The sequence below is a fragment of the Ovis canadensis genome, chromosome X, assembly GCF_042477335.2.
Source record: "Ovis canadensis isolate MfBH-ARS-UI-01 breed Bighorn chromosome X, ARS-UI_OviCan_v2, whole genome shotgun sequence".
Lineage (NCBI taxonomy): Eukaryota > Metazoa > Chordata > Mammalia > Artiodactyla > Bovidae > Ovis > Ovis canadensis.
The window spans coordinates 139937842-139963296 of NC_091727.1; the positions used below are offsets into that span (position 1 = coordinate 139937842).

General features: G+C 37.8%; 1 protein-coding gene across 5 annotated transcripts in view; it reads right to left on the reverse strand.

Annotated features, from left to right (window-relative positions):
- DIAPH2 (diaphanous related formin 2) overlaps positions 1-25455 on the reverse strand; it is a 968993-nt gene that overhangs the window by 330558 nt on the left and 612980 nt on the right. For all 5 annotated transcript variants that reach the window (XM_070291115.1, XM_070291113.1, XM_070291114.1 and 2 more), the window contains one exon: positions 11006-11131. In XM_070291115.1, the coding sequence (XP_070147216.1) occupies positions 11006-11131 (126 nt within the window). The remainder of the gene's footprint in view (positions 1-11005; positions 11132-25455) is intronic.

Consider the following 25455-nt stretch of genomic DNA (forward strand, 5'->3'; position numbering starts at 1 on the left):
TTTCATTTGGGTCTATTGCTTGGCTTGAGAATACATTTCCAACACAACAATAAAGCTGCCATGTGAATTTCCAACTGTGATCAAAGCTGGAATGCTCTCTCACTACAGGAAAAAGAGGAAGAAATATTGAAATGGCCTATTGGATTTTCAGCCTGCACTACACTCATTTACAATGAAATCAGCTTGGACTGTTTGTTGCTATCTTCTACTACTTGTACCTCCCTGACTACATGCCTTTTTGAAAGCATTAAACATAGCTGCATGTTACTTTATAGGTGTCCTAAGATTTAGAATATTGCCTTACACTGAGTATGCGAGTATCTTCAAATTCCATTTGTTGCTGCTTTCTCTGTTATACCTAAGTGAAAAAGATAGTAAAAGTCACTCAGTTGTGTCTGACTCTTTGCAACCCCATGGACTGTAGCTTGCCAGGCTCCTCTGCTCATGGAATTTTCCAGGCAAGAATACTGCAGTGGATTGCCATTTCCTCCTTTAATGGATTTTCCCAACTGAGAGATCAAACCAGGGTCTCCTGCATTGCAGGCCGATTCTTTACCCTCTGAGCCACCATGGAAGCCCAAGTGAAAAAGATAGGTATTTGCTTAATCGCAAACATCTGGATACTCCCAGAATAATGAAGTGAAAGCCTCCTGCTTCTTCCATAGGCACTTAGTGCATGGATGTACTTTTCTGTTTCAGTCTTAACATACACACCCCCCACCCCACACACACGACTTAGATAAAATGAAGGTGGACAAAAGTAGATCATGGTTGTTTACAAAGAATATTTTCCTTGGGGAAAATAAATTATTTCCCATTTGTGAGGTTTAGAGCAGAATGGTCATTAGCACCTTGTATATAGGTTCTTCATTTTACAAAGCATGTTCAAAGTCATTACTATACCTAGTCCTAATAACAACATATGTGAGGTGGGCAAGGCAAGCATTATTCTTTCAGCTTTACAAATGGGGAAATAGTGTCTTTCCTAAGTTTACACAGACCATGGCTAAAACTTAGGTCTATTGATAAACATTCAAATGTCTTTTCATTCAAATAGGTTAATAAAAAATGCTTTGCATTTGTACAGCACGTTGAAGTTCAAAAATACTTTTATATATATGGGGTAAATAAAGTGGACAGAGAGTATTTCTCAAAAGTGTGCAAAATGAAATTGGCTCTCTTTAGGTTTGGAGTCAGGACCATAATATAGAAATCTGGAGATGAGTAATTGAGCAGAGTTGCTGTATACAAATTTGATAATGCCCTAGCTGATATGAAAAATGCTTAACTAAATATTTGCTTTCGATAAAGAGGAGTTGGGACTTTTACCTCTTACAACCAATTTCAACTTGGCTCCAAAATCACTGCAGATGGTGACTGCAGCCATGAAATTAAAAGACGCTTACTCCTTGGAAGAAAAGCTATGACCAACCTAGATAGCATATTCAAAAGCAGAGACATTACTTTACCAACAAAGGTCCATCTAGTCAAGGCTATGGTTTTTCCAGTAGTCATGTATGGATGTGAGAGTTGGACTGTGAAGAAAGCTGAGCGCCGAAGAATTGATGCATTTGAACTGTGGTGTTGGAGAAGACTGTTGAGAGTCCCTTGGACTGCAAGGAGATCCAACCAGTCCATTCTGAAGGAGATCAGCCCTGGGTGTTCTTTGGAAGGAGTGATGCTAAAGCTGAAACTCCAGTATTTTGGCCACCTCATGCGAAGAGTTGACTCACTGGAAAAGACTGATGCTGGGAGGGATTGGGGGCAGGAGGAGAAGGGGACGACCGAGGATGAGATGGCTGGATGGCATCACCAACTCGATGGACATGAGTCTGAGTGAACTCCGGGATATGGTGATGGACAGGGAGGCCTGGCGTGCTGTGATTCATGGGGTTGCAAAGAGTCAGACACGACTGAGCAACTGAACTGAACTGAACTCATGACTATTCTTACTCAAACATCAACTGGTGACTAGGTAATATTCTGCTTCTCACTGATGAATTTGGGAAAGCTTTTCTACAGTTTCTTTATAATTTTTTCATTCCTTTTCAGTTCTTACCATTGGTGAGTGCCTTAGCTTTAAAGGAGTAGCTGATATGTAATCCTCTCAAGTTGATTATAATTTTAAATACTTGTCTTATGTATGTGTATGTGGATGGATGGATATGTGTGTATCTATATATCCACCATCAAGATTTCAGCTGAAAAAGTTCAATGAGGTTTGTTTTGTATATCTTTCAATTTCTAACTTCAGTAATGAATTGGGACAATAATAAGTAATTATCCTATTTCACCTTTGCAAAACAAAAGAGAGTATTATTACATGTTTACTGACTTGCTTTCTTTTCCAGCATATTTTTTATTTCTACCTTATAAAGCTAATTCACTTCCCATATCTCAAAGTTTAAAACCAGAAGAAAAGATCAGGTGCTGTTCAAGGAAAAGTTAAGTTTATTTGCTATAATATTCAAAAGTTACCTCAAGAAGATTCTAACTAGAAATAACTGAACGGACATCTAATACAGAAAAAGACACTAACATAATCTGTCTACATTATAGAAATAGTGCCTGATTGAGACATTGCTGCAAGAGTATATTAATTGACTCATACTAACATCACCATCATTGCCTATAAACTGTGTGCATTCAACATACCATGCATTCCTTTCATAATTGATAATAGTTTTAGTAAATTTCAAATAAAAGCAAAAAGAAACAAATGATGGCTACAATATCCAATTTAAGCTCTTTTCCCAGATGAGTCTCTAGTGGGCTGAAAGGGTTTAAGCATCCTTTAACTAAGCAATATGCTCTTTTCTCACCATTAGCATCATGCACCAAATGTCTATCAATTCCCTAAACAAAGTTTGAAAAATGGAGCTCATGGTAATTTCAGGCTGCCATTCAAATAAGCAAGACATTTCAAATAGAAAATTTTTGAGCTGACGGATCTGAAAAACTATATGCTCCACTGAGACAGTTTCTTAGAATGTGATTTCGAAGAGCCAAAGAGATAATTCTTAATACCTGCATTTTAAATCAAAACCTACAGGAATAACAGCGGAAACATGATATATCCCTTTTTCTTTTGTCAAACTGAAGTTATGCCAGGATAACAAGCTGTTTTCTACTTACTTGCTAGAAGGTTATTTAATATTTGTCATTATTACAATGACTTCTAACATATTAAATAAACATTTACTAGGACAATTTTCTATAAAGAACTGTGCTAAGTTTGTTGTACTCAAAGATGAATAAGGATTTCTGTCTCAAAAGATTTTATAACCCAGTGTACAAAACACATACACACAAGCAGAGTATAGGAAAGTCAGTAAGTACAATAATCAAAATATTAAAATGCTATGAGAACACAGGGGACAAGGAAATTAATTATGTTTGCTATGATTAAGGAAGACTTTGTGGATATGGTATAAGGGAATAGTTAATTTTTAAATTAATTGGAAACCTTACAAAAATATTTTTTTTCCTCTGAAGCAAAACAGAGATTCACAGTCAACAAATGTGAATTTCATCTCAGATTTATGAAGCTTTCTGACCTTAGAGGCAGCATGATACCATGGTTACAAGCACGAGGCTTGGAGTCTGAAGCTTGGAGTCTGAAGGAGCAAAACTTACTTGAATCCTGGCTTTCATTAAATGTCAGACTTGAAATATACATGATCTTGCACAGGTTTGAACCTTTGAACCTCTATAGCTTCAATCCTCACATATTTAAAATGGGGTTAATCATAGTACCTACCATATAGCGAAAAGCAAAGGAGAAAAGGAAAGATATAAGCATCTGAATGCAGAGTTCCAAAGAAGAGCAAGGAGAGATAAAGCCTTACTCAGTGATCAAAGCAAAGAAACAGAGGAAAATAACAGAATGGGAAAGACTAGAGATCTCTTCAAGAAAATTAGAGATACCAAGGGAACATTTCATGCAAAGATGGGCTCGATAAAGGACAGAAATGGTCTGGACCTAACAGAAGCAGAGGAGGTGGCAAGAATACACAGAAGAACTGTACAAAAAAGATCTTCATGACCCAGATGATCACAATCGTGTGATCACTCACCTAGAGCCAGACATCCTGGAATGTGAGGTCAAGTGGGCCTTAGAAAGCATCACTACTAACAAAGCTAGTGGAGGTGATGGAATTCCAGTTGAGCTATTTCAAATCCTGAAAGATGATGCTGTGAAAGTGCTGTACTCAATACACCAGCAAATTTGGAAAACTCAGCAGTGGCCACAGGACTGGAAAAGGTCAGTTTTCATTCCAATCCCAAAGAAAGGCAATGCCAAAGAATGCTCAAACTATTGCACAATTGCACTCATCTCACATGCTAGTAAAGTAATGCTCAAGGCTTCAGCAATACATGAACCATGAACTTCCAGATGTTCAAGCTGGTTTAGAAAAGGCAGAGGAACCAGAGATCAAATTGCCAACATCCACTGGATCATCAAAAAAGCGAGAGTTCCAGAAAAAAAACATCTATTTCTGCTTTATTGACTATGCCAAAGCCTTTAACTGTGTGCATCACAAGAAACTGTGGAAAATTCTGAAAGAGATGGGAATACCAGACCACCTGACCTGCCTCTTGAGAAACCTATATGCTGGTTAGGAAGCAACAGTTAGAACTGGACATGGAACAACAGACTGGTTCCAAATAGGAAAAGGAGTATGTCAAGGCTGTATATTGTCACCTTGCTTATTTAGTTTATATGCAGAGTACATCATGAGAAACGCTGGGCTGGATGAAGCACAAGCTGGAATCAAGATTGCCAGGAGAAATATCAGTAACCTCAGATATGTAGATGACACCACCCTTATGGCAGAAAGTGAAGAGGAACTAAAAAGTCTCTTGATGAAAGGGAAAGAGAATGAAAACATTGGCTTAAAGCGCAACATTCAGAAAACGAAGATCATGGCATTTGGTCCCATCACTTCATGGGAAATAGATGGGGAAACAGTGGAAACAGTGTCAGACTTTATTTTTCTGGGCTCCAAAATCACTGCAGATGGTGACTGCAGCCATGGAATTAAAAGACGCTTACTCCTTGGAAGGAAAGTTATGACCAACCTAGACAGTATATTCAAAAGCAGAGACACTACTTGGCCAACAAATGTCCATCTAGTCAAGACTATGGTTTTCCCAGTTGTCATGTATGGATGTGAGAGTTGGACTGTGAAGAAAGCTGAGCGCAGAATTGACGCTTTTGAACTGATGGTGTTGGAGAATACTGAGAGTCTCTTAGACTGCATGGAGATCCAACCAGTCCATTCTAAATGAGATCAGTCCACGGTGTTCACTGGAAGGACTAATGCTGAAGCTGAAACTCCAATACTTTGGCCACCTCATGTGAAGTGTTGACTCATTGGAAAAGCCCCTGATGCTGGGAAAGATTCAGAGCAGGAGAAGGGGACGACAGAGGATGAGATGGCTGGATGGCATCACTGACTCGATGGACATGAGTTTGGGTAAACTCCGGGAGTTGGTGATGGACAAGGAGACCTAGCGTGCTGCGATTCATAGGATTGCAGAGAGTCAGACATGTCTGAGTGACTGAACTGACTGACTGACTGACCCTATAGTATTGCCTTGGAGATCACTTGAGATTGTATGAAAGTGAAAGTGAAAGCTTCTCAGTCCTGTTCGAGACTCCATGGACTGTGCAGTCCATGGAATTCTCTAGGCCAGAATACTGGAGTGAGTAGCCTTTCTCTTCTCCAGGGGATCGTCCCAACTCAGGGATCAAATTGCGGTCTCCTGCACTGCAGGTGGATTCTTTACCAGCTGAGCTACAAGACACCTATATATTCTTAGCACTGTGTCTGGCACTTGGCATTCAGTAAACAGTTGCTATTATCTGTATTTTACTATCATTTTTATTGTTATTACTATAAGTGATTATACCTTCTATTGCAAATTACTGTGCAAATAATTGAAGTTAAATACACACACACACACACACACACACTTGCTTTCACTGCCAAGGGCCTGGGTTCAATCCCTGGTCAGAGAACTAAGATCCCACAAGCTGTGTGACACAACCAAAATAAATAAATAAATAAACTTCCAAAATATGATGAACAGTGCATATTTCAAAGAATGCTAACAATCTTCCTTTTTTTAAAAATCAGTCTTTCCCCACTATTACTGACCATGTTCCCATGGTTACTCTCTCTCTTTTTCTTTCTTTCTTTTTTTTTAATCCTAGGCCTTCTCTCCCTGAGCAGTCTCATGAAAACCAGTTTTGCTTTGAACTTCCAAATTTGCTGAGTTTGAGACCGGCAGGCAATTGAATCTGTGAACTTCTCTGTGGTCTAGCCTAAAGCTCTTGATTTTTCAGGAGCTACAAAACAGCCAAGATTAGTACATTCATACTAGGGAAAAAAGCCTTGCTGTTGAGGTTTCTGTTTGTTTTTTTTTTTTTTTTTAATGGGCATTCACTTTACAAAGTATGAATCACTCTCTCTCTTAAACCTGTTACTGGCATGTTCTCAAAGGTGACTAATATTGCTGAGGTTGAATAATAATCGTGTGAGTTTTTCATCTTTTCAAAAATTATTCACTTAATAAAGAAGAGTGGAAGAAAAACTGACATAGCTGCAGTGCAGTAGAGACCCTAAATCTATTCTGAATTGTCTGGTCAGGGCAGTGTGGTTCTTTCAGAAGTTGTTTTTTAAACACTTCAAATGACTCTCCCTTCTACTATGAGGAAAGCCGAGGTGTTGATAGTGAGCTGACAGAATGTTAATATCATTAACATTCTGTCAGCTCCTCTTGTCAATGTGTTAATGGTGCCCCTGTTATTCAGTCCTCCCTGCCCTCTGGTTGGTGAAATGATTTAGCCAGCAGTCAATCAAAAAGCTAAGCTGATTTGGGGCAATAGACAGCTCTGCCATTGACAAAATCTATGTGAGCAAATGTGGTAAGAAATTTGTCAACAGGATATAAGCAGTAAGCTCAACACTGTCGGTAATGTGCTTTTTACACAGCTGAAGACTGGACCACAACATATATTTTAAAGTCTAAGGAGCCCTCTTTTAAGAATGGGTTTTCCCACAGGAAAAAGCAAGCAGCAGTAAGTAAAAGTGATGCATGGATTTAAAAGAAAGAAAGAAAAACTCTTGCATACTCATGTAATTGATCAAAAGACAAAAGCTGAAAAACTTGGAATCCACATATAATGTCAAGTTCAAGAGATGGTCTCAGGATGGACAAGCAGACCACTCACAGGGCTCCCTCTCACCTCTCTTAAGCATAGCTTATTTTTCAAAACTTTGAAACCCACAGTGATTCTGAACCTCATCTCACCAATTTTTGCAACAAGTGCCAAAACACAAAGACTACCAAATTCCTGGTCATCTTCAAAAAGGGATGACCTGCTGAAACTAATAACTTTAAAACAATGAAGCTATGACAAATAAATGTATGGGTTGTTGAAGTTATTCTGAGACAACTTGAGCTCATCATGTTAACACAGGGACAACTGTGAACAATTTCATCAACAGACATGGGAAATACTCATTTAATGAATAGGAACCTTTTTTAAAGGCTCAAGAGGATAAAACTGAGCAGTATCTGATACATAGTAAACATTCAGCTACTGAGTGAACATTACCATTTTTATTACTTACTAAAAAAGAATATAGATTCTATTCGAATTCACTGACCAAACAACTGAACCTAAAACTTCCAGTATTATTATGAAGAGCATATTGACCTGAAGAATACAAAGCACTTTGCTTTTAAAAAAAAATCACAACAGCAAATTTCCCAACATGGTATCTAGATTTTTGAAGCATGTGTATTTCAAAATATGTGGTGCTATTATATCCAATAATATACTATATATATAATAAATTATATAATATATCCAATAATATATTATATCCAATATATCCAGACCATCCCTTTTTATCCTAGAACCTCCCTACTATGATTTATGAGAGAATTTTCTCTATTTCCCTCTGCTTTACAGTCTTATAAAATTAATTTTGCTTCGTTTACTCTTTCCACCTTTTTAAAAAAATTTAGAACAAGCAAACAATTTGGGGTAGAGAAAGAGAGTCAGAGGTGACAAGCTTCATTCTAAAGCCACTGACTATTGTTTAGGAGGCAGGAAATAGCCTGGCTTACTCCATTCATGGGAGAGGTTTCATTACTTTTTTTTTTTTCCTTGACATTTACTTTTAAAAGATTTGGGTTATCCTTTCTAACTGATTACACTTTACATTCTCTAAAAAGGTGATTCAAAGTTACTCAACTTCCTGTGAAGATGTATATGAAGAAAAGTTTTATAACTACAAGCACAGCTAACTACTCTTTCAACAATATCCCTTTTGGTATGTTAAGTAAAAGGAGGATCTTGGATTAGATGACCTCCATTGTCTCTAGCTATATTATTCTGTGATTTAATACATACTTATTGAATGCCTTCACGTTGTAGGTGCTGCACATCGGGGTGGGCATATCAGAATTAACATGCTGGACATGATCTTGGCCATTAGGCCATCAAGACAGAGAAGTGAATCAATACCAGACTGTCAGCAAATTGTAGTCAAGTTTTCTACCTTGTGCACTGTTGTATTTTCATGATTTGGTAACGCCAAGCATATTTTTATGAATTCCATCAATAATGTGAAAGAACAAGGGTGAACATGGGGTGCTGTGGGACGTAGACCAACCTAGAGATTTGGTGAAGATTCAACCTACATATTCATTTGCCTTCTGGCCATCATGCCACTGCTGCTCACCATAGCATGGATCCCTTCTAAAAGTCTAGAGTGGCACTGCTATGCAGTTTTGAACTCACAGGCCTTATAGAGAGGTTACTGTTTAAGTAAAGGTAAGATTACCTTCATTTCAGAGATAACTACCCACATACTCAATTTAAAGGGCCACTGACCTAAAGTCAATTAGTTTATTGGCAGGGGACAGAAACAGTGGAAAGATCATCCAGTACAAAGAATCCTACACTAAAAATAGGATCATGGTTCTAATTTTAAAACTGAATCAAGTATTCCACAAGGAAATATCCTTCACTTTTGAAATTACCAAAACAATAGAAAAAAATTAAATAAGCACTGAAATTCATATAACATATATACATATGATGATTAGACCTTTTGTTTGCCATTTTCTAGAAGATCCAACCTCTCAGTGGTTGTCCAAGGGGTCTTCCTAAGCAAGAATAATTTCAGTACAATTTTACCATTGTAATTTATTAATTTGGAGTTTTTAATCAACTCCAACCAAAAGATAGAGTCAATAGTCTACTTTTTCTCTAAAATAAATTGCTATATATTTCATTTTTTTTCTAATATAATATCCAAAGTAATGGCTACATATATTTTAATATAGTTTTCAATCCCCATGTAGACAGTCACACTTTGGTGCCACTTAAATGAAGAATAACCATTCATCCATAACATACAGATACAGAAGGCTCTGGATTTTCATTCTGAAGCACTTAATTACCTACATAAAGAGAGAAATAAAATAGAATCCAGGCCAAGTTCATGAGGGCTTGAAATTACTTTTCTTTTTTGAAATGAGCAACAAAGATTCCTCAATGTTGCATGCTGTTGTGTGGCCATATGCCAACTGTAGAAGAAAATGTTAAAAAGAAAAAAGGGATCAGGAATTAAACAAAGATATGTAAGGCAAGAAACAAAATCAAAAGGTGAAAATTGTAGGCAGTGCTTCCAACCACAAGACAATATAGCAAATTTGAAAGAAAAATATAATCAGCAACAAAGTTAAATCTTCATATTAAATATTTCAATGTGGGCAGCTATGTAATTAAAGGTTATTTTTGAGGATTTCCTGCCTCCAATCTCCCACAAACATATGTTCCTAATATTCTTATTTACATAAGTACTCAGCATCACTAAAGGACCACACAGAATACAGCATTAATTTATGAACCAAATATTGAAAACGAAACAAAAAATTTTTTCACATAAATATAAAATGCCATTCTCAAGTAATTCAAGTTCAGGACCATAACTTCCAAGCTGGGCAGGAAAGAAAGCATATGAGAAGAAAAAGGCAATAGATTTAACCTTGAAACAAGGTGACTGCCATATAGTTGTTGAAATAATTTACTTATTATCAGATAAAGAATTTACAGTATTTATTCCCCCTAGAGATATAAAATGGTGAATCAATCTGCAGTTCAAGATATTTATTGAAACCCAGAGGAAGAGGATATGACTTTAACTTTTCAAAAACAAAATAGAAAAAAAAATCAGGTCTAATATAGTTTATCTTTAGATACCAGATTTAACATTAAACAGTTCAAGCTAGATATCATTTCTCAAGTTTTCCTTTCATATAATTCTGTAATTTATATGAATATACTGCATGTAAAATAGGGTTTTAAAAACTTTCATGTAGCAGGCAATGCTTAATGTTATACAGATAGCTATTACAATTTACTAAAATACATAAGCTACTGATCAATTCATCTATCCATCCATCCATGCATCCATTTTATTCTTCATAACCTTTCAGTCTACTGATATCAGTTATCCTCTGATTGCCCTTGAAAATGTACGTGTCCCCTCAGAAAATACCTGCACATACACAAAGAGAACGAGAACAACAAAAAAGAACTCTGACAAAAAATTTCTTTTCTTGATCATTTCCTTTAAGCAACTGATTATATAAGGAGAGTCTTTGTTTTGTTTTAGGTCTTATCAAACTTCATAAGACTTACCTTGCATATCTTGTAGGCCTTCAGATGAAACTCTTCTTTGAGAAATGGCATTTTTCTTATATAATCGTTCCCTTGCCTACTCTATGATTCAAAATGTCACGAACTATAATTTATGCTGCTAATATAAAAACAGCCTATACACAAATCCATCCGAACCATGTGAATAGAATGGTAAGTTTAGAACTAACCACAGGGTAAATAGATATTTGGATAGACAGAGACACACACACACACACACACACAGAAACTAACAAATAAAATGCTTAAAAAAGGATATTGTCATCTTTTCCACAAACTTATCACGTGGATTTTCTGTTTTGGGGAACTGCTTGATGTCACGTTCCAGATGAACAATTTGTTGTTCCATTGCTGCAAGGTTGCTCTTGAGAATTTGAGCTGAAACTAGAGAACAATGTGTAAACTGTTTAGAATACATTACCAGGTATTCCACAAAACACCTAAAAGAAAACCATACCAGCTCAAACATTTTTTTAATGTGGAGAATAGTTTCATGAAACCAACTCACATTTTTCTCAATTATTGCTCATAAAATGTCTACTCTCCATGAAAGAAGTTTTGAAAATGTATGATATAATATAGCAAATCATCATATTTAATATGGGAATGTCATTTTATTCGGCCATTAGCTCAAATGAATCCATTTCTATTTCAATTTATTGATGGACTTCCTAATATTTCATTCTTTAAAATCTAATGTGAAGATTAAAGAGAAACTAGAGTTCAAAGAGATCCTATCTATTTAATGCATGTTCTCGGCTATATAAATGATTAAATGTTAAATTACATAAAACGATCAAATATTTTGCATTGGTGAAAGATCCTGATTCTTATAAACCAATATCTATGGTTTAAATTCCTGAGTTTAGTACTTTTCATACTCAGAGACAAGAAAAATAACTGTTGATGTGAAGAATTTAGAGCAAACCATAGTGAATACATATGTGCACACACACCCACAAAGCTTCAGTGAGCTCTCAAACGGGTTCATTAGCTGCCTGAATTACTCCTAATATTTTTTGCACTTTTCTTTTTCTCTCCCCATTGACAACCAATAATTTTAAATATTATATTCAAAGCGCTCTTAAATATGTGCACACTTTCCAGATCTCTCAGGATGCCTTCTTTTCACAGAGCTACCTTTTTTTTTTTTCAAAGCTTATACTATTTTACAGATAGTCTATTACTCCATGACTGCCAATTATGTATGAAGACAATTCTATAAATATCAACAGTATTTGACAGAGTTCTAGTTGAAAAGACAAGGTAAGTATTAAAATTTGATAGGTAGCCCACCACATTGATTTTTAAATCCAGGTTTCTGAAACACAGTTCTTTTCATTAAAGGACCATGAAAGAGAAATAGAATAATATTACAATTCTTTTTTTTTTTTAAGTAAATTGCAGTCTCATTCAGAGGCATATTAGAATTACAATGAATAATTCAAGAGACTGACAAAAATCAACCCCCTGGCAAATTTCAGCCAGTCTTCTGATACAAATTCATCATGCTGACATACACACCTATATAACTCAATGAGGAGAAATTGCTTAAATATACTTGGAAGTTCAAGAGAGTGAAAATCAAATAACAACACTAAAGACAAATTATTTTTTTCCTATTAATCCGTCAGTACAAATAGCTAGGTCCAATTTAGTTCCATTTGTTTAGATCTGACAAACTTGGAGATTATTCCTTATTGGAGAACTCAAAGAGTTTTGCCCTGCCAAAAACGTGCTAACGGCTCGGTAATCACTGCTTGCTTTATTTAAAGGATGAATTTACTGTGAAGAAAACCATTCTCTCTGAGTTTAAAGCTGAATTTTTCCACTTCAGTTTTTCCAGGAGATTCTTGCTAATTATTCAAAAGGCTCTCCATTCCCACTCACTTGATGGAAAGCTGAAGATATGAAATTGACAAGTTGTTTATGTCATTTAGGCTACATGGAAGAAACAAACTCATGATAACTTTCTGCAATAAACAAAATGTGCCCAGAGGCAAAGTTTATGTCACAATGGTAATCCCAGTAGTAAAAAGGGGATGATCTGAGGACTGTTCTGATTGTTCGATAAAGAAACAGCCTAATCAAGTTGCTATACACACAAATGTATAGATAACTCAAATAACAAGAGACATTATTTTTAATTCAGTGAAACTGCTTTTACCCTAAAGTTGAATTCTGAATAAAACAATATTTTCTAGACATCTATCTGCCTCAATTTCACATGTCAAATCCTTAGACCTCTATAAATCCCTCTAGAGCTCTAGTCCTCATTCTCTAACATTTATAGACACTTCTATGTGTTTAACTGATGTTCCACATATCACCTTTTGTTTTAAGTGAGAGTTTTTTTTTTTTTTTGGCTTTGTGTACATAAACACAGAGTCTCTGTTGTAAACTGTCATGCTACTTAATAGTAAGATCCCTAACTAACACTTTGCTTTTCCCTCAGGAACGTACAGGAACGTTGCTCAGTCGTGTCTGACTCTTTGCGGCCCCATGGACTGTAGCCTACCAGGCTCCTCTGTCCATGGGATATTCCAGGCAATAGTACTGGAGTGGACTGCCATTTCCTTCTCCAGCGGATCTTCCTGACCCAGGGATCAAACCCGGGTCTCCCACATTGTAGACAGATGCTTTACCGTCTGAACCACCATAATGGCTTTGCTTTTCCCTCAGTACTTATCATATACTGTACCCAATGAATGTTTGGTAAATGAATATGTATACTTCAGTGAGTTTTAAATTGGATTTAAATGTATGCCCACTTCTGCAAATGGATGTGTATGTAGAAGTTAGATAAAACAAAAGTAATCAGAAGTTAGAATATTAATTATTAGATGAAAATGAAAAGGAAGTAGGAAGCTGAAGTCTATATAATATACAGAGGAGGCAGGGTTGCAGGATATGCTTAAATAAAGGGGAAAGTGAAAAACTGAGATAAGGAAGAGAAGTAAGGGATACCTTTTCCTAAGCTGTTCTGTCCTCCCCCTGTAATAAACTATTAATATTATGCTGGAACAAAAGAAAATAAAATACTAGAGATGTGAGAATCCAAGAATTTTAGCACACCTGCAAATTTATAGCTGCATTAAAGAAAAAATACCATTATATAAAATATATCTCCTTAAATTGTTAGAATTATGGTATCTTAGACTTGGAAGTGATATTAAAGGAGATATGGACCAGCCCCCTCAAGGTTTAAAAGCTCAGATTACACAGCATCATTGTTAGCCTTCCAAAATAGAAACAGACTCACAGACATAGAGAACAGACTTGTGTTTACCAGGGTTCAGAGAGAACGGGGGTGGCAAGGACTGGGAATTTGGGATCAGCAGATGTAAACTATTACACATAGAATGAGTAAACAATAAGGTCCTACTGTATAGTACAAGGAACTATATTCAATATCCTGTGATAAACCATAATGGAAAATAATATACGTATAACAATCACTTTGCTTCACGGGGCTTTCCAGCTGGCGTTAGTAGAAAAGAACTCCGCTGTCAATGTAGGAGAGATAAGAGATGCGGGTTTGATTCCTGGGTTAGGAAGATTCCCTGAAGGAGGAAATGGCAACCCACTCCAGTATTCTTGCCTGGAGAATCCCGTGGACAGAGGAGCCTGGCAGAGTACAGTCCACAGGGTCACAAAGAGTTGGACATGACTGAAGCAACTTAGCATGCATGCATGAATCCACTTTGCTGTACTGCAGAAATTAACACAATACTGTAAATCAACTAAAGTTCAATAAAATTTACTAAATAAATAAATAGACAGACAATCTCCATTCCCAGAAAACAGAGCCTATGACAAAGCTTGCGTGTAACAGCGTGTAACGCTGGACTGGAAGAAATACAAGCTGGAATCAAGATTGCCAGGAGAAATATCAATAACCTCAGATATGCAGATGACACCACACTTATGGCAGAAAGTGAAGAGGAACTGAAAAGCCTCTTGATGAAAGGGAAAGAGGAGAGTGAAAAAGTTGGCTTAAAGCTCAACATTCAGAAAACGAAGATCATGGCATCTGGCCCCATCACTTCATGGGAAATAGAAGGGGAAACAGTGGGAAAAGTGTCAGACTTTATTTTGGGGGGGTCTCCAAAATCACTGCAGATGGTGACTGCAGCCATGAAATTAAAAGACGCTTACTCCTTGGAAGAAAAGTTATGACCAACCTACACAGCATATTCAAAAGCAGACACATTACTTTGCCAACAAAGGCCCGTCTAGTCAAGGCGATGGTTTTTCCTGTGGTCACGTATGGATGTGAGTGTTGGACTGTGAAGAAAGCTGAGTGCCGAAGAATTGATGCTTTTGAACTGTGGTGTTGGAGAAGACTCTTGAGAGTCCCTTGGACTGCAAGGAGATCCAACCAGTCCATTCTAAATGAGATCAGCCCTGGGTGTTCTTTTCAAGGACTGATGCTAAAGCTGAAACTCCAGTACTGTGGCCACCTCATGTGAAGAGTTGACTCATTGGAAAAGACTCTGATGCTGGGAGGGATTGGGGGCAGGAGGAGAAGGGGACGACAGAGGATGAGATGGCTGGATGGCATCACCGTCTCGATGGACATGAGTTTGAGTGAACTCCGGGAGTTGGTGATGGACAGGGAGGCCTGGTGTGCTGCGTTTCATGGGGTTGCAAAGAGTCAGACGCGACTGAGTGACTGAACTAAACTGAAATGAAATATTATCTCCTGTTCAAAGATCATGGCCCTGTCATGATGAAGGGGCTTGTATAACTCAATGAAGCTATGAGCCATGCCATGCAGGGCCACCAAGGATGGATGGGTCATAGCAAAGATTTCTGGAAAAAAAAAAAAAGTGGTCCACTAGATGAGGAAATTGCAACCCACTCCAGTATTCTTACAGAGAGAACGTCATGAACAGTAAGAAAAGGCAAAAAGATATAATACCAGAAGATGAGTCCCCCAGGTTGGAAGGTGTCCGATATGCTACTGGCAAAGAGCAGAGAGCAAATACTGATACCTCCAGAAAAAAAGGAAGTGGCTGAGCCAAAGTGGAAACAACAGACAGTTGTGGATGGGCCTGGTGGTGAAAGTAAAGTTCAGTGCTGTAAAGAATAATACTGTACTGGAGCCTGGAAGTTAAGTCCATGAATTAAGGTTAATTGGACATGGTCAAGAAGGAGATGGCAAGATTGAACATAGACATCTTGAGGAATCAATGAACTAAAATGTACAGGGATGGGAAAATTTAACCTGGATGACCATTATATCTACTACTGTGGGCAAGGATCTTTCAGAAAAAAAAAAAAAAAAAAAAGAGCAGCCCTCATAGCCAACAAAAGAGTCTGAAATGCAGTACTCGGGGGCAGCCTCAAAAACAACAGAATGGTCTCCATTCAACATCACAGTAATCCAAGTCTATGCCACAAGAACTGATGCTGAATGAGCTTAAGTTGACTGTTTCTATAAAGACCTATAACACCTTCTAGTGAAGTTGCTCAGTTGTGTCCAATTCTTTGCAACCCCGTGGACTGTAGCCTACCAGGATCCTCTGTCCATGGGATTCTTCAGGCAAGAATACTGGAGTGGGTTGCTATTTCCTTCTCTGGGGGATCTTCCAGTCCCAGGGATTGAAGCCGAGTCTCCCACATTGCACTCAGACACTTTACCCTCTGAGCCACCAGGGAAGACCAATACCGTCTAGAACTAATACCAATAAAAGTTTATTCTCCATCATAGGGGATTGGAATGCCAAAGTAGGAAGTCAAGAGATACCTGGAATAACAGGCAAGTTTGGTCTTGAAATATAAAATGAAGCAGGACAAAGGCTAACAGAGTTTTGTCAAGAGAACACACTGGTCATAGCAAACACCTTGTTCCAAAACAAAAGTGATGACTGCACACATGGATACTACCAGATGGACAATAACAAAATCAGATTAATCATGTCCTTTGCAGCTGAAGATGTAGAAGCACTATACAGTCAGCAAAAAGAAGACCTGGAGCTGACTCTGGCTCCGATCATGAGCTCCTTATTGCATAATTCTGGCTTAAATGGAAGAAAGGAGGGAAAACTACTAGCCCATTCAGGTATTCAGTTCATTTCAGTTCAGTCGCTCAGTCGTGTCCGACTCTTTGCGACCCCATGAATCGCAGCACGCCAGGCCTCCCTGTCCATCACCAACTCCCGGAGTTCACTCAGACTCGCGTCCATCGAGTCAGTGATGCCATCCAGCCATCTCATCCTCTGTCGGCCCCTTCTCCTCCTGCCCCCAATCCCTCCCAGCATCAGAGTCTTTTCCAGTGAGTCAACTCTTAGCATGAGGTGGCCAAAGTACTGGAGTTTCAGCTTCAGCATCATTCCTTCCAAAGAAATCCCAGGGTTGATCTCCTTCAGAATGGACTGGTTGGATCTCCTTGCAGTCCAAGGGACTCTCAAGAGTCCTCTCCAACACCACAGTTCAAAAGCATCAATTCTTCGGCGCTCAGCCTTCTTCACAATCCAACACTCACATCCATACATGACCACAGGAAAAACCATAGCCTTGACTACACGGACCTTAGTCGGCAAAGTAATGTCTCTGCTTTTGAATATGCTATCTAAGTTGGTCATAACTTTTCTTCCAAGGAGTAAGCGTCTTTTAATTTCATGACTGCAGTCACTATCTGCAGATATTTTGGAGCCCCCCAAAATAAAGTCTGACACTGTTTCCACTGTTTCCCCATCTATTTCCCATGAAGTGATGGGACCGGATGCTATGATCTTCGTTTTCTGAATGTTGAGCTCTAAGCCAACTTTTTCACTCTCCACTTTCACTTTCATCAAGAGGCCTTTTAGTTTCTCCTCACTTTCGGCCATAAGGGTGGTGTCATCTGTATATCTGAAGTTATTGATATTTCTCCTGGCAATCTTGATTCCAGCTTGTCTTCTTCCAGTCCAGCGTTTCTCATGATGTACTATGCATGTAAGTTGAATAAGCAGGGTGACAATATACAGCCTTGACGTACTCCTTTTCCTATTTGGAACCAGTCTGTCGTTCCATGTCCAGTTCTAACTGCTGCTTCCTGACCTGCATACAGATTTCTCAAGAGGCAGGTTAGGTGGTCTGTTATTAGCATCTCTTTCAGAATTTTCCAGTTTATTGTGATCCACACAGTCAAAGACTTTGGCATAGTCAATAAAGCAGAAATAGATGTTTTTCTGGAACTCTCTTGCTTTTTCCATGATCCAGCGGATGTTGGCAATTTGATTTCTGGTTCCTCTGCCTTTTCTAAAACCAGCTTAAACATTGGGAAATTCACAGTTCATGTATTGCTGAAGCCTGGCTAGGATAATTTTGAGCATTACTTTACTAGCATGTGAGACGAGTGCAACTGTGTGATAGTTTGAGTATTCTTTGGCATTGCCTTTCTTTGGGATTGGAATGAAAACTGACCTTTTCCAGTCTTGTGGCCACTGCTGAGTTTTCCAAGTTTGCTGACATATTGAGGGCAGCACTTTCACAGCATCATCTTTCCGGATTTGAAACAGCTCAATTTGAATTCCATCACCTCCACTAGCTTTGTTCGTAGTGATGCTTTCTAAGGCCCACTTGACTTCACATTCCAGGATGTCTGGCTCTAGATGAGTGATCACACCATCGTGATTATCTGGGTCATGAAGATCTTTTTTGTACAGTTCTTCCGTGTATTCTGGCCACCTCTTCTTAATATCTTCTGCATCTGTAAAGTCCATACCATTTCTGTCCTTTATCGAGCCCATCTTTGCATGAAATGTTCCCTTGGTATCTCTAATTTTCTTGAAGAGATCTCTAGTCTTTCCCATTCTGTTCTTTTCCTCTATTTCTTTGCATTGATCGCTGAAGAATGCTTTCTTATCTCTTCTTGCTATTCTTTGGAACTCTGAATTCAGATGACTATATCTCTCCTTTTCTCCTTTGCTTTTTGCCTCTCTTCTTTTCACAGCTATTTGTAAGGTTTCCCCAGACAGCCATTTTGCTTTTTTTGCATTTCTTTTCCATGGGGATGGTCTTGATCCCTGTCTCCTGTATAATGTCATGAACCTCATTCCATAGTTCATCAGGCACTCTATCTATCCGATCTAGGCCCTTAAATCTATTTCTCACTTCCACTGTATAATCATAAGGGATTTGATTTAGGTCATACCTCAATGGTCTAGTGGTTTTCCCAACTTTCTTCAATTTAAGTCTGAATTTGGCAATAAGGAGTTCATGATCTGAGACACAGTCAGCTCCCGGTCTTGTTTTTGCTGACTGTATAGAGCTTCTCCATCTTTGGCTGTAAAGAATATAATCAATCTGATTTCAGTGTTGACCATCTGGTGATGTCCATGTGTAGAGTCTTCTCTTGTGTTGTTGGAAGAGGGTGTTTGCTATGACCAGTGCATTTTCTTGGCAAAACTCTATTAGTCTTTGCCCTGCTTCATTCCACATTTCAAGGCCAAATTTGCCTGTTACTCCAGGTGTTTCTTGACTTCCTACTTTTGCATTCCAGTCCCCTATAATAAAAAGGACATCCTTTTTGTATATGATCTAAATCAAATCCCTTACAATTATACAGTGTTAAGTCACAGATAGATTCAAGGGATTAGATCTGACAAAGTACCTGAAGAACAATGGATGGAATTTCAGGACATTGTATAGAAGGAAGTGACCAAAACCATTCCGAAGAAAATGAAATGTAAGGAGGCAAACTGGTTGTCTGAGGAGGCTTTATAAGTAGCTGAGGCAAGAAAACAAGTGAAAGGCAAGGGAGAAAGGGAAAGACATACCCAACTGAATACAGAGTTCCAGAGAATAGCCAAGGAGAGATAAGAAAGAAAGTGAAAGTGATAGTTGTTCAGTCATGCCTGACCCTTTGTGACCCCATGGACTGTATAGTCCATGGAATTCTCCAGGCCAGGATACTGGAGTGGGTAGCCTTTCCCTTCTCCAGTGGATCTTCGTGACCTAGGAATCAAACAAGGGTCTCCTGCATTGCAGGCAGATTCTTTACCAACTGAGCTATGAGGGAACCCTAAGGAGACATAAGAACGCTTCTTAAATGAACAATGCATAGAAATAGAGGGAAAACAACACAATAAGATGGACTAGAGATCTCTTCAAGAAAATGTGAAGTATCAAGGAACAAGGATGGGCACGTAAAGGACAGAAATGGTAAGGACCTAACAGAAGCAGAAGAGATTAAGAAGAGTAGGCAAGGATACACAGAAGGACAAAAAAGATCTTGATGACACAGATAATCATGATGGTGTGATCACTCACCTAGAGCCGGACATCCTGGAGTATGAAGTCAAGTGGGCCATAGGAAGCATTACTAGAAACAAAGTTAGGGAGGTGATGGAATTCCACCTGAGCTATTTAAAATCGTAAAAGATGCTGTTAAAGTGCTACACTCATGTTAGCAAATCTGGAAAACTCAGCAGTTTCCACAGGACTAGAAAAGATCAGTTTTCATTCTAATCCCAAAGAAGTGCAATGACAACGAATGTTCAAAACTACCGTACAGCTGTGCTCATTTCACATGCCAGCAAGGTTATGCTCAAAATCCTTCAAGCTAAGTTTTAGCAGTGTGTGAACTGAGAACTTCTAGATGTACACTCTGAATTCAGACAAGGCAGAGGAACCAGAGATCAAACTGCCAACATTCAGTGACTCAAGGAGAAAGTTTCAGAAAAACATCTAGTTCTGCTTTATTGACTACACTAAAGCCTTTGACTGTGTGGATCACAACAAACTGTGGAAAATTCTTAAAGACCAGACTATCTTACCTGTCTCCTGAGGAACGTGTATGCAGGTCAGGAAGCAACAGTTAGAAACAGATGTGGAACAACTGACTGATTTGAAATTGGGAAAGGAGTATGACAAGGCTGTATATTGTCACCCTGCTTATTTAACTTATATGCAGAGTATGTCATGCGAAATGCCAAGATGGATGAATCACAAAGTAGAATAAAGATTGCTGGGAGAAATATCAACAACCTCAGATATGCAGATGATACCATTCTAATGGCAGATTGTGAAGAGGAACTAAACAAGCTCTTGAGGTGAAAGAGGAGAGTGTAAAAGCTGGCTTAAAATTCAGCATTGAAGAAATAAGATCACAGCATATGGTCCCATTACTTCATGCAAATAGAAGGGGAAAAGGTGGAAGCAATGACTGATTTTATTTTCTTGGGCTCCAAAATCACTGTGGATGGTGACTACAGCTATGAAATTAAAACATAAATGCTCCCTGGAAGAAAAGCTATGATCAACCTAGACAGTATAATAAAAAGCAGAGACACTACTTTGGCAACAAAAGTCCATCTAGTCAACGTTATGGTTTTTCCTGTGGTCATGTATGGATGTGGGAGTTGGACTGTGAAGGAGGCTGAGCACCAAATAATTGATGCTTTTGAACTGTGGTGTTGGAGAAAACTCTTGAGAGTCCCTTGGATTGCAAGGAGATCCAACCAGTCAATCATAAAGGAAATCAGTCCTGAATATTCATTGGAAGAACAGATGCTGAAGCTGAAGCTCTAACACTTCGGCCATATGACTCACTGGAAAAGACCCTGATGCTGGGAAAGATTGAAGGCGGGAGAAGAAGGGAACGGCAGAGGTTGAGATGGTTGGATGGCATCACCAAATCGATGGACACGAGTTTGAGCAAACCGGGAGATTTTGAGGGATGAAGAAGCCTGGCTTGCTTCAGTTCATGGGGTCAAAAAGTTTGCGCTTCAGTCCGTGGGGTCAAAACATTTGTGCATAAATCTGTGCATTCATATTTTTCTTGAGAAACTTACAATTTAGTTACTTTGCTTTTCCAGAATTGCCTAATACATAAGAGTTTTTTTTTAAGTATTAAAAAGAATTAACATGTGTCTACGTGCCTGATTATTTGCCATGAATACATCTGCTACAATTTTAAGAGGAGGTAATATTGATAATGTAACCAATTAGGTCCTAGCTTACATAACTTCCAATAGATCTTCAGGGTTTGTGCATGCTTTCATGCATGTATGTGAGAGAGAGGCAAATACACACACACACACACATATAACATATATATATATTATTAAATCTAATTATACATATATATATTTTTTTTTTTTCACTGTAGGTGGTAAGGAGATATAGGGTGGTTGGAATTCCAAGAACATTTAAATACCAGAATGAGTTAGAAATGATTCTCTACTATGCAGCCCTCGCCTCAGGGTCTATTTTTGTGCTTGTCATTATATTAGTTCACTAGTATAAATTAAGGAGTCTTTAATGACAGTGCAACCACTTTTCAGCTGAGTAAATTCCCATTACAGGCATTTTCAATGACTGACTAGTCAGTTAGGTGGCACTTAAACTTTTTTCTCTCATTTCACTTTTTACATCTGCTACTAAATTACTAAATCTGAATTTACAACACCAAAAAATTAAATTATAGCTATCAGGTTTGTTATTATAGTTCTCTTCCTTATATTCCATAAATAACCTTTTAAGTTCAGTACACTCTCTTGAGTTATATGTAGGGAGAAATTTTCCCCCCAAATCTTATTTATCTACTTACATCAGTTAAAAAATATACATATAGTACTTCTTTTCTGGCTTCAAACAAATATAATGAGAGTAGCCTGATCGTCATTCAAAACATTTGAAATGATAGATTTGCTCCAATTCATAATTTGAAGAAAAGGAAGTGAAAAGATAAATGTTTTAAGTGAGATTTTATACGGAAAGACTATTCCATTACATAGGACATAAGAGAACTGATATGCATTGAAAAAATATATCACAGTACTTTGGTGACATTCTCTAGACCATGGGCAGAATGTGTAATCTTATGTAAATAAAAATTTTTTCCCAGCAAGTGCAGTAATTTTTTTCTCTGAATTAAATATTTCTATTAATTTTACCCACTGACAAAGCAACTGAGCACTTCTTAACATCCTTGCTCTAAGAAAGGCCAAGCAAAAATTTACCCTTGAAAGTTGGTATGTGAATAGGTCCAAGTATGAATATAAGCACCTTGCAATTTTCTCAAACTGAATATATTTAGGTGAAGTATTACTATCAGCTGAGCTGCACAACATTAAAGTGACTGATCCAGAAAGTATACATAAAAAAGAAAAGGACATTACAAGCAGTGTGAACAATAGGCACGGTTGCATTCTCTCTCAGGTACACTTATAAGTTAATAGTTTCATTTTATATGAATGCTATACATGGAAATGAAGTAAATATGTTAATACAATAACAAGAGCAAAGGCTCAGCATCGTGGGCTTTAAAGAAAGCAAGTGAGAAATGGTACCCAAATAAGAAATCCCTCTAATTGGAAAAAAAAAAAACCAAAAAATCCATTAGAGAATGAGTCACTCTCAAGAGGGAAGAAAAAAAAAAACTGTTAAAAAGTCATCTTAACAGAAAACACAATTTAACTAGTGAAAGTAAAAGTGTTAGTCACTCAATCATGTCCGGCTCTTTGCTACCCCATGGACTGTAGCCCACCAGGCTCTGTCCATGGAATTCTCTAGGCAAGAATACTGGAATGGGTTGCCATGCCCTTCTCCAGGGGATCTTCACAACCCATGAATTCAACCTGAGCCTCCTGCATTGCAGGCAGATTCTTTACTGTCTGAGCCACCAAGATCCTTACTAAATGAAATTTAAAAATATTTGTCTTCAGTGTGTATTCACAAGAGCCATCCATTGTTTGTCCTCGGAACATGTGCCTTTGGGGGACTGGATCCATAATATGGCCTGAACTGATGCTGGGAGCAGAGGAACATCCATAACACAACATGTGAACTACTTTATAAACATAGGCATGCTTAACTAAATAATAACAATAATAAAAAACCTAAGTATATTTCACTGTCTGGGTTATACATTTGTATAAGCTCTTATACATTTGTATAAGAGCTCAACCTGCAAACCTCAGTCTATATGCACTTTTTTTAAAAGTAGAAACAAATGGAGCCTTCTAACAAAAGGACAAACGAAACAAAATCTTGCTACTAACTATCGAAGGTATGCTAAAAGGATAAATGGGGTAAAGGAAGAGGGAGAGAAAATATAAAAACCCTCCGAATTATGATTTGCAGCTCAACATGCTATACCCTGATCACCAACCCATCAGCACTGGACAGCCAAGCTGCCAGTGAAGCATGGAGTCCTTTTACCTGATGTCTCTTCTGCAAGTGTTATTCTGCCTGCAGCAAATTGTATGTGTGATTTTTTAAATCAAAGGCTAAAAAACAAAGTGAAATCTCCTATTATTGTTGACAGTCTTAGCTCCAGGCCAGGATTGGGATGTACAGATGCAAGCCGAAGCTTCTATAAAGTGATGCTGAATATAGTCTGGTTGGAATAGTTTGTTGTCATTAGGTAGAATCTTTTTCAAAGCTCATTTGTTTTTCTTAGAGTAAAAGATATCTGACTCACCCACATGTCAAAGTGGAATAATTTTAATGGGTCAAGTCGTGTCTTTACTGAGTTGAGGCTGGACTATGCTGATTGTCCTTCCTTGTAGATTTTATGTGAGTGAATGGAATGTTATTCTCCTTAACAAAAAGCTTGTCAGAACCTTCAGCTACTTTATGATAATCCTATATTAATATTCATCTGTCAAGTTTATGTAATGCATTCTTCTTTTGCCTTGGAATCAGAACACTAGTGGTAAAAGGGATTCTTGCAAAAGGATGCTACTTAATATTACCTATAACAGGGGGACTTAAAATTAGTAAAATTACAGAAAAATATGTAAAATGTAGACTGTTGACTACAGGCTAGAAAGGACAAAAGTCTCAAGAGATCTGAAATTACAAGTTTGTAAAATTTGGAATTTTGAGCCTATGTTTATATATGCATTTAGTTTTGAGTTATAATGAATATTATGAAAAAGTCAAAGAAAAAATGTGAAAAACAATGATATTCAATATTATTAAAATGCTAATAAACTAGAAGTAAGAAATGAGCACTTTTTTTTTTTCCCTCCAAAACAACTATCTGCTTCATGAAAAAGCATTCACAGATGTTTTCATCTGAGCAGCCACTTAATGGCAACTTTCCTCCTGGTATACTATATCTTTAATACGGTCCGAAAAGATTATGGATTGGGAAACGATTTGAACATTTTCTTCCACGTTATATTTGGCAAGAACTAAATACATGCAGATATTGTCATCATAAAATCATGATGCTATATTAAAAGAATGTTAGCCTTCATGAGTGTAATTTTTGTGACTGTAGCTGAATTACCCACAAACTGTATTCCTGACCTCATCAGGGACATTACTGGGACTATACTATTTGGCAAAGCTATTTTTGCACTTGACTGGGTTTTCCCAGAGTAAGTTCAGTGCGTTGAGTTCACAGATATATACATATACAAAATTGTCGACTTTAACCCAAATTGAATGTAGCTTGTCACGAGGTCGGTGTCAGTACTGAGGTCAAAATACTGGAGTCATTAGAGCCCTTTCGACATTAGTGCTGCTCGGATTGGCAGTTCTCCTTAGGGTTACAGGTCAGATAATAGAGGTTTGGGAAGCATACAGTAAGCTTAGGGTTATGCTTTCCTTATTCATTAACTGACTGTGGATACTAATAAGATCAGTATATGTCCACAGACAAGAGATTCACAATGCAAAGTCAACAAATTAGAGGATCTAAGTTCTTTACCACTGAAGTCTGTCCATAAATAAAGCAGGGCTTTATCTGGGTGTTATCATCT